This window comes from Erythrolamprus reginae, chromosome 7, assembly GCF_031021105.1.
Source record: "Erythrolamprus reginae isolate rEryReg1 chromosome 7, rEryReg1.hap1, whole genome shotgun sequence".
NCBI lineage: Eukaryota > Metazoa > Chordata > Lepidosauria > Squamata > Dipsadidae > Erythrolamprus > Erythrolamprus reginae.
The window spans coordinates 2,854,507-2,868,144 of record NC_091956.1 but is presented as its reverse complement, the minus strand read 5'-3'; the positions used below and the strand labels follow the sequence as shown (position 1 = coordinate 2,868,144).

General features: G+C 45.3%; 3 protein-coding genes across 3 annotated transcripts in view; 1 reads left to right on the top strand and 2 right to left on the bottom strand.

The window, feature by feature from the left end:
* PCED1A (PC-esterase domain containing 1A) overlaps positions 1–13,638 on the top strand; it is a 405,386-nt gene that overhangs the window by 82,287 nt on the left and 309,461 nt on the right. The window lies entirely within an intron of this gene.
* Positions 5,789–10,746, bottom strand: LOC139170085 ((E2-independent) E3 ubiquitin-conjugating enzyme FATS-like). Its single transcript, XM_070756834.1, has 4 exons — positions 10,483–10,746; positions 9,151–9,211; positions 7,163–7,262; positions 5,789–5,925 (listed from the first exon to the last, which is right to left on the bottom strand). Exons 1-4 carry the CDS (start codon positions 10,652–10,654, stop codon positions 5,881–5,883), a joined length of 378 nt encoding a protein of 125 aa, XP_070612935.1. The 5' UTR covers positions 10,655–10,746; the 3' UTR covers positions 5,789–5,880.
* The window catches only part of ALMS1 (ALMS1 centrosome and basal body associated protein), a 17,912-nt gene continuing 14,994 nt past the window's right edge, over positions 10,721–13,638 (bottom strand). The window contains exons 7-9 of the mRNA XM_070756718.1: positions 13,002–13,226; positions 11,342–11,650; positions 10,721–10,746 (exon numbers count right to left, since the gene is read on the bottom strand). Coding sequence (XP_070612819.1) covers positions 10,721–10,746; positions 11,342–11,650; positions 13,002–13,226 — 560 coding nt within the window. The remainder of the gene's footprint in view (positions 10,747–11,341; positions 11,651–13,001; positions 13,227–13,638) is intronic.

Here is a 13,638-nt window from a genome sequence, read left to right as displayed (position 1 = left end):
GGGGCGCGGAAATGTCAGTTCAGCATTTTAAATGGCTCTCCCAAAAAAGCCCCAACTGTCAAATTATCGTTTGGTGGTTTTTGATGGACAGGCTGAATAACGTAGTCATCACAATCAGGGCATTTTTAGTCATCTCTAAAGCCCCAGAGTCATCATTTTTGGTTTCAAACCCACAGTTCCCTTGTTTCAAAAGATAAACCCCACCGAACAACAACTTCACACTTTTTATTTTATTTCCAGAAATCGCTTGGCTTCTTCCCTGAAGGCCTCGAATCACGGACCACCATCAAAGCCCAAAATTTCTGTTGGTTACGCCAGGCGGTCGAGCTTAGGGAGTCTACGGAGAGGGGCGGCATACAAATCTAATTAATAATAATAAGTGAATTGTTAAGTTGTTAAGTGAATTGACGCAGTTATTTAGATGGCAAAGGGAAGTGGGACAGCTTGCCACCAGAAGTTGTGGAGGCTTCATCACTGGAGGTTTTGAAGAAGAGACTTCGAAAGGGGATGGACTAGAAACATAGAAACATAGAAGACTGACGGCGGAAAAAGACCTCATGGTCCATCTAGTCTGCCCTTATACTATTTCTGGTATTTTATCTTACAATGGATCTATGTTTATCCCAGGCATGTTTAAATTCAGTTACTGTGGATTTACCAACCACTTCTGCTGGAAATTTGTTCCAAAGATCTACTACTCTTTCAGTCAAATAATATTTTCTCACGTTGCTTTTGATCTTTCCCCCAACTAACTTCAGATTGCATCCCCTTGTTCTTGTGTTCACTTTCCTATTAAAAACACTTCCCTCCTGAACCTTATTTAACCCTTTAACAGGGAGAGGGGCGGCATACAAATCTAAGTAATAAATAAATAAATAAGTATTTAAATGTTTCGATCATGTCCCCCCTTTTCCTTCTGTCCTCCAGACTATACAGATTGAGTTCATGAAGTCTTTCCTGATACGTTTTATGCTTAAGACCTTCCACCATTCTTGTAGCCCGTCTTTGGACCCCTTCAATTTTGTCAATATCTTTTTGTAGGTGAGGTCTCCAGAACTGAACACAGTATTCCAAATGTGGTCTCATCAGCGTTCTATATAAGGGGATCACAATCTCCCTCTTCCTGCTTGTTATATCTTTAGCTATGCAGCCAAGCATCCTACTTGCTTTCCCTACCGCCTGACTGCACTGTTCACCCATTTTGAGACTGTCAGAAATCACTACCCCTAAATCCTTCTCTTCTGAAGTTTTTGCTTAATACAGAACTGCCAATGCAATACTCAGATTGAGGATTCCTTTTCCTCAAAACTAGAAGACCTTCAATGTCCCTTGTTCTCTAAAGCCCCCGAAGGCAGGACAAGGAGCAACGGATGGAAACTAATCCAGGAGAGAAACAATCTAGAACTAAGGAGGAACTTCCTGACCGAACAATTAACTGGTGGAACAGCTTATTTATTTACTTATTTATTAGATTTGTATGCCGCCCCTCTCCGCAGACTCGAGAAGTTGCCTCCAGAAGTTGTGAATTCTGCAATAGTGGAAGTTTTAAGCAGGGCGGGTGGGCTAGAAGACCTCCAAGGTCCCTTCCAACTTCGTTATTCTGCTAACCTCTCCTGTAAAAGAACCTGGAGGCAGGACAAGATGGAAACTAAATCAAGGAGAGAAGGTGCCTTCCGGCTCTATTCTGATCCATCCGGCCAAAATGGTCGTTAAGCGAATCTGGTGTCCCCCGTTCACTTTGCCGGTCACAAAAGGTGAAACCACATGACTCTGGAACACACGTTGGAGAACCATCTGATTGAAGTAGTATAGGGTTTCCTGCGTAAGCAGAGGGTTGGACTTGAAGACCCCCAAGGTCCCTTCCAACTCTGTTGTTGTTGTTGTTGTTATTATTATTATTATTACATTGTTTTTATATGTAGAAACCTAATAAAGATTTTTTTTTTTAAAGGAAGAGGAGATATTGTCAGATATTTTTAATTTTTTTCCCCATCACATGGAGACATTACAAAAACCGAGATGATGATGATATTATTATTAATTATTATTATTATTATTATTACAGCAACCATCACAAGTACAAGAGAGACAGAGAGAAAGAGAGAGAAAGAGAAAGAAAGAGAGAAAGAAAGAGAAATAAAGAGAGAAAGAAAAAGAAAGACAGAGAAAGAAAGAGAAAGAAAAAGAGAGAGAAAAAAGAAAGAAAGAAAGAGAGAAAGAAAGAGAAAGAGAAAAAAGAGAGAAAGAAAGAGAAAGAAAAAAAGAGAGAGAAAAGAAAGAAAGAAAGAGGGCGGGAGAAAGAGAAAGAGAGAGAGAAAGAGAGAGAAAGAAAGAGAAAGAGAGAAAGAACGTGAAAGAGAGATAAGAGAAAGAAAGAAAAAGAAAGAGAGAAAGAGAGAGAAAGAGAAAAAAGAGAGAAAAAAGAAAGAAAGAAAGAGAGAAAGAAAGAGAAAGAGAAAAAAGAGAGAAAGAAAGAGAAAGAAAAAAAGAGAGAAAATAAATAAATAAAGAAAGAAAGAAAGAAAGAAAGAAAGAAAGAAAGAGGGCGGGAGAAATAGAGAGAGAGAGAGAGAAAGAAAGAGAAAGAACATGAAAGAGAGAGATAAGAGAAAGAAAGAAAAAGAAAGAGAGAAAGAGAGAAAGAAAGGGAAAGAGAAAAAAGAGAGAAAAAAGAAAGAGAGAAAGAAAAAGAGAAAAAAGAAAGTCTGCGGAGAGGGGCGGCATACAAATCTAAATAATAAATAATAAACAATAAATAAAGAGAGAAAGAGAGAGAGAAAAGAAAGGAAGGAAGGAAGGAAGGAAGGAAACCGTGGCGTGCATTCAATTTAATGACGGTGGCAAGGAAAGGCTGTAAAATAGGAACAAAATTAACTTTTCATCCAAGAAGCCTCTTCAGATCTTCAGAAACCTTCGGGACAACTGTGACCTGGATGACGTGTTTCGCTTAGCAACTGAAATCTGGGGCTCAATCACGGTCGTAAGACGAGGACTTCCCCGGATCGAACCCAGAGGCGGACGTCCGTGATTCCAATCCACCCCCAAAGAGGCAAAAACCGTCCCGTGTTTCTGCTGACCCAACACAGCCCTGGCTAAATCTGGGATTCCGTCCGCTTGCAGAGCTTTTTCGGCAACACCGGGTGTGTGCAAAGCAACACAACAGCTGTGCTTGGCCATTGTTCAAGGAAGGGAAACACCCTCTGACTCAAAGGAACAGCTGGCTTTGCAGGATTGCAACCAGACAGCGAAAAAGAGCAGAGAGAGCGAGGGAGGGAGGGCGGGAGGGAGGAATCCCAGCGACCAGTTAGGTCCCACAGAGTTGGCCTTCTCCGGGTCCCATCGACTAAGCAATGTCGTTTGGTGGGACCAAGGAGAAGAGCCTTCTCTGTGGCGGCCCCAACCCTCTGGAACCAGCTTTCGCAAGCTCCTTAAAATCCACCTCTGTCGTCAGGCATGGGGGTATTGAAATTTCCCTTCCCCCTAGGCTTATAGAATTTATACATGGTATGCCTGTATGTATGGGTGGTTCTTTAAATTGGGTTTTTTTAGATTGTTTTTAATATTAGATTTGTTTTCATTGTCTTTTCATTGTTGTTAGCCGCCCCGAGTCTTCAGGGAGGGGCGGCATACAAATCTAATTAATTAATTAATTAATTAATATAAATAAAATAAATAAATAAATAAATAAATAAGAGACGTAGAGCGGCAAACAAAAGTGACAGCTGGGCTCAGGAAGGAAAACGGGTGTGTATGCGCACGAGTGGGTGTGTGGGGTGCTGGTATCAAAGTTTGTGTGTCTTACAACAGTTGATTCTAGGCTGGTCAGCTGCATATCTGTTATTAAGGCAGTTTTCCCTCAACCTTAGCAACTTCCTCTTCTTCTTCCTCTTTCTTTCTTTCCTCCTTTCTTTCTCTTTCTCTCTCTCTCTCTTTCTTTCTTCCTTTCTCTGTTTCTTCCTTCCTTCCTTTCTTTTCCTCTCTTTCTTTCTTTCTTTCTCTCTCTCTTTCTTCCTTTCTTTCTCTTTCTTCCTTCCTTCCTTTCTCTTTCTCTCTTTCTTTCTTCCTTCCTTCCTTTTCCTCTCTTTCTTTCTGTCTTTCTCTCTCTCTCTTTCCTCTTTCTCTCCATCTCTCTTCTCTCCCTCATTTCCCTTTCCTACCTTCCTTCCCCTCTCTAATCTCTTTCTCCTTCCTTGCTTCCTTTCCTTCCTTCTGTCAAGGTTCCAGGTAACTAAATCAGAGTCGGAGTCAAAGTGCTCCTCAAAGTTGCCAGAGCCAACCTGGAACCTAGATTGTGCCAGCGTGGCCACTCTTCCTTCCGCTTCCGCCCAGGTGGTGGACAACGGATGGCCTTGAACCCCTCAAAAGAACGAAAATCGCCCCTCCCAAATTCCTAGAAACATCAGGCCTTCTATAGATAGTGTGGCAAGCCTTTGATTTATCGCCAACCTCTGCACCACCTAACCCACCTACCTTCTTTCCTTCCTTCGTTCTGATGGCTGTGGAATTCTGGGAGCTGAAGACCACCCATCTTTAAAAATTTCCAAGGGAAAAAGGGGTTCTGGCCCAGGCTGCATAGAATTCTGGGAGTTGGGAGTCCAGCCGACTGGGAATTTTGACAACTGACAAAAACGCTCAACGGTAGTCACCAGGAAGAAGGGATACTGTCAGATATTTTTAATTTTTTCCCCCACCACACGCAGACATTACAAAAACCCAGAGTAATCTTCCAATCCTTGGTGATACAAAATATGTGAAATACAAATATATATAAATATCAAAAGCTATTTTCAACACAACACACACAAAACCTCCAATTTAATGTACTCTTGATCAATTAGTCTGACAAAGCCTTGATCCACAAGAAGGTAGACAAAATATGAAAAAAAAATCCTTGTTTTTATATATATATATATATATATATATATATATATATATATATATATATATATATATATATATATATCGACGTTTCGGTGAAATCACATTCACCATCATCAGGCTGAAGTTGTAAGCTTCGTCCTGCTGTAGATATAGTTAAACTTAAACTCATTAAACTCAACTATATCTACAGCAGCACGAAGCTTACAACTTCAGCCTGATGATGGTGAATGTGATTTCACCAAAACATCGCATACACACTCAAAATATTACATGGGGCAAAACCCGAACTCAGAACAATCTAAATACATATACCCGTGAAAATCTACGAAAACACACACACACACACACATATATGTATATATAAAACATATATATGTATAAAACACACACACACACACACATATATATATACACACAACATATTTTTTGCTGATAAATATTTCTTTTCACTTATCAGCAAAAAAATGTTATATATATTAATATAAATACACACACTACTCAAAAAAAACAAAGGGAACCCTTAAACAATGCAATATAACTCCAAGTCAATCCAACTTCTGTGAAATCAAACTGTCCACTTAGGAAGCGACACTGATGGACAATCCATTTCACAGGCTGCTGTTGTGCGCATTCAATTTTGCACAGGACAAAGTAAAATGAGACTATTTCATTCCTGCAGATCTAGGGTGGGTTCTTGGAGTGCTCCCTTTATTTTATTTTTTTTGAGCAGTCTATATATACCTTCAGTTGGTTGGTTTGGAAATGCAAGGATGGGACATGATTGGCAGGGCAGCCTGGAAGCCCAATGAAGGTCGGGGAATCTAAGGGCCACCAGGGGGAAGCGGCCTGAGGAGTCCATGGCATAGGCACCAGTTCATAATGTGTTGTTTTTTGTTTTAAATGTTAACAAAGAGGTTAAAAACCCTACTTTGTGCGATAAGGTTTATTAAACAGGGACTTCGGTCGCTCGGGGTCTGGTTCCTTTCCCTTCTTTCCCTCTCATTCCCAGGGCACTTTCCTTCCCAGGACACGGTTGGTGATTTTCTGTTGGGAAAGAGAAGAACAAAGCTAGAAGGGTGGAGGGGCGCAACCTCCCACTCCACCTGCCCACCCGAGGAAGCCCCCTTGGGCCCTTCGCCCCACAAGGACAGGGGTCCAGATTAATGGAGGGGGGAAACAGGTGATGAGGAAGAAGGGACACACCCCCCTCCCCAAAAAAGGCCTACTGGGTTTGGAGGTGGTGGCGGGCATAGCAAGAGGAGACCCCAACTTGCATGAACTTTTGCTTGGGATGGATTAGAAGGCCAGGCTTGGGTGGGTCCGTATGAGAGGGGAGGGGAGGGAGGAGGGAAGGAAGGAAGGAAAAGAAAGAGAGAGAGAGAGAGAGAAAAGAAATAAAGAAAGGAAAGAAAAAGAAAGAAAGGAGGGAGGGAAGGAAGCAAGGAAGGGAGAGAGAAAAAAGAAAAAAGGAAGGAAGGAGGGAATGAAAGGGAGAAAGAAATGAAGAGAGGATAGAGGAAAGGAAGGAGGGACAGAGAGAGGAAAGGAAGGAAGGAAAAGAAATAGAGAGAGAGAGAAAGGAATGAGGGAGGGAGAGAGGGAGGGAAGTAAGGAAAGGGAGAGAGAGAAAGACCTGGAGAGAGAGAAAAGGAAAGAAAGAGGAAGGAAGGAAAAGAAAAAGGAAGGAAGGAAGGAGGGAGGGAAAGGAAGAGAAAGGAGGGAGAGAAAGAGATGGAGACAGAGAAAAGAGGAAAAGAAGGAGAAAAGAGAAGAAAGATAAAAAGAAAGAATGAAAAAAAGAAAGAGGAAATAGAGGAAAAAGAGAAGAGAAAGAAAAGGAAGAGAGAAAAGAGAGAAGGAAAAGAAAGGGAGAAGAGAGAGAAGGCTCTGCTGCCCCCTAGTGGTTCAAGCACCAAAGTACATTTCCTTTCCCCACCCAGGGCTCTGCAATGCTCCTTCCTTTGACCAGGATTAAACTCAACATTTCTCCCAGGAAAGATGGAATATCCGACCTGTTTATGCCATGACGCTTCAGAGATACGGCCATTCTCCCCCAGGAGTTTCTGCCTGGCGTGGGTCAGCTCGGAGTCCCCACTGCAAGGGCCCTGAGCTTAAAAGTTTTAAGAGGCCGCCTGGCTCCCCGATTGGGGACTTCCGTGCCCTTGGGGCTCATCCCCGAAGCCCATGCTCCCCTGCCTGCCCTAAAATCCACCTCCAACGCACTTTCCCAAAAGGAGGAGAACCCCCATAGGCTTGGGGGGGGAGAGAAAAGGCCACGCACCGTTTTGTACAGCTGGGCCTTCAAGCGATTGGTGGAATATTCCGACTTCCTCTTAGCTTCCTCCCGTCTCTTTCGCACCTCGGGCAGCTGCTCGTAGATGCTGGACATGGAAGAGAAGGCAATTTAAGAGGGGGAGGGATCCCACATAGCCGCTGCTGTGGGCCTAGAGGTGCCTCATAGTCAGGAGGTTTGCGAGTTCGATCCTAGGTAGAGGCAGACTACATGGACCAGGAGGTCTTTTTCTGCCGTCAATCTTCTACGTTTTGTGGTTGTTAAGTCTAGAGACAGGTTACCGGCGGTGTGCCACAAGGGTCTGTTCTGGGTCCTAGTCTTTTTAATATGTTTGTGAGCGGCCATAGGGAAGGTTTGGTAGGGAAGGTTTGCCTATTTGCCGATGACTCTAAAGTGTGCAATAGGGTTGATATTCCTGGAGGCATCTGGAATATGGCAAATGATTTAGCTTTAGTAGATAAATGGTCAAAGCAATGGAAACTGCAGTTTAATGTTTCCAAATGTAAAATAATGCACTTGGGGAAAAGGAATCCTCAATCTGACTATTGCATTGGCAGTTCTGTGTTAGCAAAAACTTCAGAAGAAAAGGATTTAAGGGTAGTGATTTGTGACAGTCTCAAAATGGGTGAGCAGTGTGGTCGGGCAGTAGGAAAAGCAAGTAGGATGCTTGGCTGCATAGCTAGAGGTAGAACAAGCAGGAAGAGGGAGATTGTGATCCCCTTATATAGAGCGCTGGGTGAGACCCCATTTGGAATAATACTGTGTCCAGTTCTGGAGACCTCAACTACAAAAAGATATTGACAAAATCGAAAACGGGCTACAAGAATGGTGGAAGGTCTTAAGCATAAAACATATCAGGAAAGACTTAATGAACTCAATCTGTATAGTCTGGAAGACAGAAGGAAAAGGGGGGACATGATCGAAACATTTAAATATGTCAAAGGGTTAAATAAGGTTCAGGAGGGAAGTGTTTTTAATAGGAAAGTGAACACGAGAACAAGGGGACACAATCTGAAGTTAGTTGGGGGAAAGATCAAAAGCAACATGAGAAAATATTATTTTACTGAAAAGAGTAGTAGATCCTTGGAACAAACTTCCAGCAGACGTGGTTGGTAAATCCACAGGAACTGAATGTAAACATGCCTGGGTATAAACATAGATCCATTGTAAGATAAAATACAGGAAATAGTATAAAGGCAGACTAGATGGACCAGGAGGTCTTTTTCTGCCGTCAGTCTTCTATGTTTCTATGGAAGGTCTGAAGCATAAAACGTATCAGGAAAGACTTCATGGACTCAATCTGTAGTGTCTGGAGGACAGAAGGGAAAGGGGGGACACGATCGAAACATTTAAATATGTCAAAGGGTTAAATAAGGTCCAGGAGGGAAGTGTTTTCAATAGGAAAGTGAACACAAGAACAAGGGGACACAATCTGAAGTTAGTTGGGGGAAAGATCAAAAGCAACGTGAGAAAATATTATTTGACTGAAAGAGTAGTAGATGCTTGGAATAAACATCCAGCAGACGTGGTTGGTAAATCCACAGCAACTGAATGTGAACCTGCCTGGGATAAACATAGATCCATCCTAAGATAAAATTCAGGAAATAGTATAAGGGCAGACTAGAGGGACCAGGAGGTCTTTTTCTGCCGTCAATCTTCTATATTTTGTGGTTGTTAAGCCAAGGGCTAGCTGTAGACAAAGGATCTGGTTCCGAGCCACAATTCGGGGTCAGCGTCTGGCAAAGAACCCCCCCTGGATAAATCAGCATTTATTATCAACAAGGGAGACCCAAGGCAGGCTAATATGACTCTTCTCCTTTCTCAGCCTGGACGTCTCCATAGGAATTCTGTTCCTTCCTTATTAGGAAGGCAGAAGCAACGGAGCCTCTTGTTATTTATGATGTTTATCCATTACGGCCAAGAGAGTCCGTGGGGTTTTTTTTTTCTGGCCCCAAAAGTCAACACAACCCTCTTACCGTTTGGACCGCTCGACCATTTCGTTCTTGGAAATCCCTCGACTCCGGATCGTCCGGTACCCTAAAGAGAGGGAGAAGGCGTTCGGGGTGAGGCCGGGCCCCTTCTCCACACCTGGTGGGTTTGGCCCTGACGGCCAAGGAAGTCGATGCTGGTGGGAGGGCATTTAGAAGGCAGGAGGGTCCTCTCAAGCTTTAAGGCCTGGGGGCTTCAACTCCCAGAATTCCCCAGCCAGTTAAGAGCAGGATTGTGGGTGGTCTCGGAGTTTGGTGGTTTTTTTGCAAACGTTTCATGATCGAAGGCAAAACGTCAACATCCCCCCCGCCTTATAAGCACTGATGTTGTTATCTAGTTGGGTCATAAGATGTCTGCAAGAAAGCAACCAAGTTTGGAGAGAACCAAGGAGCCCACAGACACCCCCCTCTCCTCCTCCTCCCATCCTCATTTCTACAAACCCCACTAGCATTGATGATGTTGCCTAGCTGGGTCATGAAACGTCTACCAGAAAACAACCGGGTTCAGAGAGCACCAAGGAGCCCACAGTCCTTCCTTCCTCCTCCTCTCCCTCCCCCTCCCCCTTCTCCCTCCCTCCTCCTCTTTTCCCTCCTCCCCCTTTCCCTCCTCCTTCCTTTCTTCTCCTTCCCTTCTCCTTCTCCTCCTCTTCCTCCTCCTCTCTGTGAATCCCTCTCCCTTCTACCACTGATGATGTTAACTAGCCTGCCTGAAAATCATCAACCTCAGACAGCACCAAGGACCCCACAGTCCTTCCTCCTCCTCCTCCTCCTCCTTTTCCTCCTCTCCTTTTTTCTTCTCCTCTCTCTTCCTCCCTCTCCCTTTCTCCTCTGCCTTCCCCACTCTTTCTCCGTCCCTCCTCCCCCTCCCCTCCTCCTTCCTTTCTTCTCCTTCCCTGCTTCTCTCTGCAAACCCCAATCCCTTCTACCACTGATGATGTTACCTATCTGGGTCATGAAATGTCTACAAGAAGACCCCCAGGCTCAGAGGGCACCAAGGACCCCACAGTCCTTCCTTCCTTCCTCCTCCTCCTCCCCTTCTTTTTTTCCTCCTCCCCTCTTCTTCCTCTCCTCCCCCTCCCTTTCTCCTCTTCTCTGCAAACCCCACTCCTTCCAGCACTGATGATGTCCCCTAGCTGGGTCATGAAACGTCTGCAAGCTCAGAGACCAGCCAGGATTTGGGGGAGAAGGGGTTGGTAGGCTCTGTCCCTGCTGCCAAAGAATACCCCACCCGCCACCCCTCTCAACCGCCTTTCATTTCTTTAGCAAACCCACACCGCGTGCATTTTGGAGCCCGTGTAGGAGAAGGGGAGGGGGGTTTACCTCGGTTAGCCAGGCCTCCTGCGTCCCCTGCCACCCATCGTCCCGTCAGGGGGATTGAACAAGCGCTCCCCTCTCCCCCTGGAAGACTGCCCTGCAGCTTCCGCTCTTCCACCAGCAGCTTCAGGCGCTTGACCCGCTCACCGGAGCGCGACAGGAAATCCGGACGGCGCATCGCGAGAGACTCCCTAAGGGGGGGGGATGAAAAGGAGAGGGGGGGGGAATTAAAACCCACTGAGCCTCAGGGAAGAATGACAGAGAAGCTTCCTGGAAAATAGGGCCTCCGAGGCAGAGAAAATTTTATTATTATTTTTATTGTTGTTTTATTATCATTATTATCATTATTATTATTATTGCAAAGTGGAGAACGAGGCCTCCGCAAAGCTCCAGAGCAGAGGTCTTCAAACTTGGCAACTTTAAAACTTGTGGATTTTAACTCCCAGAATTAATTAATTAATTAATTAATTAATTAATTAATTAATTAATTAATTAATTCTGTCTGTCTGTCTGTCTGTCTGTCTGTCTATCTATCTATCTATCTATCCATCCATCCATCCATTTATCTATCTCTGTCTGCTCTGTCTGTCTATCCACCCACCCACCCACCCACCTTTAAATTATTAAATTAAATTAAATTAAATATGAATCAATCAATCAATAAATAAATTGATTCCCCCTGGGCCGTTTCCGTTTTATGTATGGATTGTCTGGGGTGTATGACTGTTTTTATATTAAGGGTTTTAACCATTTTTAAATCATTGGATTTGTACTGTGCTTTACTGTTGTGGGCCGCCCCGAGTCTTCGGAGAGGGGCGGCATGCAAATCTAATAAATAATAATAATAATAAATAATAATAATAACGCGGAGGGGGAGTCAGGGTGAAGGGTAGGAGGGAAGTCAGAAAGCCCCAATTTTTACCTGCAGGGTCCATTTTCCCCAAAAGGGAGGGAGGAGGTTCATTCTCAACATCTCTTCCTGGAGCTGCCCGACGCACCTGGAGGTCTCCGGGACGTTCCGGCCAATTCTGCTCGCGGAGCGGTTCCCGCCAGGGCTTTCCTCGCGGTGGGGACTCGGACCACGCCAGGGCAGGGCCGCGCAGGAAGCCCCGACCTCCGGGCTCTTCCAGGGGACGCTGTTTGAGGTCTGCTGCCGGGACGAACCAAGACAGTCCTAGATGGGGGGGGGGGGGGAAGGAGAACGACGGCGGTGAACTTCGGGTGGCCCTTGCCAAGATGGCCGACCGGAGATTGGCAGGGAGGCGTTTTGGCCTGGCAGCGGCCTTTCGGTTCAGGCTGGAGGTCCAACAGGTTTTCGGTCAGGCGGCTTTGTCCTAGATCAGGATTTGTCAATCTTGGCCCCTTTTAAGATTTGAGGACTTCAACTCCCAGAAAGTGGCTGGGGAATTCTGGGAATTGAAGTCCACATATTTTATTTATTTATTTTTTTCATTGACTTTTAATTCTAAGACAAAACAAGTACACATATAAGCTGCTCCATATTTTTCAGAAGTCTAAGAAATTTAAATACAAGTCTTATAGATCAGTGTTTCCCAACCTTGGCAACTTGAAGATATCTGGACTTCAACTCCCAGAAAAAGCAAGCAAGCTGGGTGACTTCAGGGCAATCACCAGGGGTTGTAAGTTCTAGTCCCACCACAGACATGAAAGAAAGCTGGGTGACTTTGGGCCAATCCCCAGGAGATGGTGAGTTCTAATCCCGCCATAGACACAAAAGAAGCCTGGGTAACTTTAGGACAATGACCAGGGGTTCTAGCCCCACCACAGACATATAAGGCTGGGTGACTTTGGGCCAATTACCAGGAGGTAGTGAGTTCTAGTCCAACCATTGAGATCTTTCATCTCTATGGTTAGACTAGAACTCACTATCTCCTGGTGATTGCCCCAAAGTCATCCAGCTTTCTTTCAAAGCCTGGATGACTTTGCGCCAATCACCAGGAGTTGTAAGTTCTAGTCCCACTACAGACATGAAAGAAAGCTGGGTGACTTTGGGCCAATCACCAGGAGATGGTGAGTTCTAGTCCCATCATAGAAACAAAAGAAGGCTGGGTAACTTTAGGACAATGACCAGGAGTTCTAGTCCCACCACAGACATATAAGGCTGGGTGACTTTGGGCCAATCACCAGGAGACGGTGAGTTCTAGTCCCACCATAGACATGAAAAAAAGCTGGGTGACTTTGGGCCAATTACCAGGAGATAGTGAGTTCTAGTCCCACCACAGACATATAAGGCTGGGTGACTTTGGGCCAATTACCAGGAGATGGTGAGTTCTAGTCCCACTACAGACATGAAAGAAAGCTGGGTGACTTTGGGCCAATCACCAGGAGATGGTGAGTTCTAGTCCCACCTTAAGACACCTAGAACAAAACGCAGCCAGCTTTCAGAGCTGGAGAGAACTAGACCTCACCGCCGCCCGGTCTCCAGTCCAGCAGCTTTGGCGCTGCACCACGCTGGCTCTTGCAACGAAATCCACAAATCCACAACACACAATCTTTCTACAGACCTTGCGTCCATTGCGGCCGGCTCCTTCGGGGCCTCCTCCCGGGCTGCCACAGCTGCTGCTCCTCCTCATCTTCCGCCCGGAGCCCATGGTGCTGAGCCATCTGAAGCCCCGTCCTGCTGCCAACCCCTCCCGGGAGCCTGGCTTGGCTTGGGGTCGGGGTGGGGAAAGTCAAGCCCACGTCGCGAGTGTGCTTCTTGGTGGCGCTGTTCACAATCTCAAAGTCTCCTGGATTGGGGGGGGGGAAGAGGGTGAAAAGAAACACAGTTTGGTCTCCCTGAACGTGGTTGGTTGTGTCAAGGGGTTACTTGGGGATGGCAGGTAGGCAGGGAAGGGCTGCCAGATTTTCACTACCACTGTGGGCGTGGCTTATTTTGTGGGCGTGGCTTGCTGGCCATGTGACCAGGTGGGAGTGGCTTAACGATCACGTGACTGGGGGGTGGCTTAAAAGTCATGTGATTGGCTTAAAGATGGCCAACTGGACGTCACTCACGTGAAGGGTTAGGGTGCCTCTCCTCTCCTCAAAGAGATACGACTTCCCTCTCTATTTACTGAACATTTCAAATGCTGAATTTGAAAATTAAGGGAGACCAGGATAGATCTATTTCGGCCTTATTTTGGCCTCATCAGCTAGCCATAC

Excerpts from the sequence above, each read along its gene's own strand:
- LOC139170085 (XM_070756834.1), bottom strand. The coding sequence starts at position 10,654 with ATGCGCCGTCCGGATTTCCTGTCGCGCTCCGGTGAGCGGGTCAAGCGC. Across the intron at positions 9,212-10,482 it reads AGGAGGCCTGGCTAACCGAG|GGTACCGGACGATCCGGAGT; the intron begins GTAAACCCCCCT and ends CCCTCTCTTTAG. Across the intron at positions 5,926-7,162 it reads AGGCCCAGCTGTACAAAACG|AAAATCACCAACCGTGTCCT; the intron begins GTGCGTGGCCTT and ends CTTTCCCAACAG.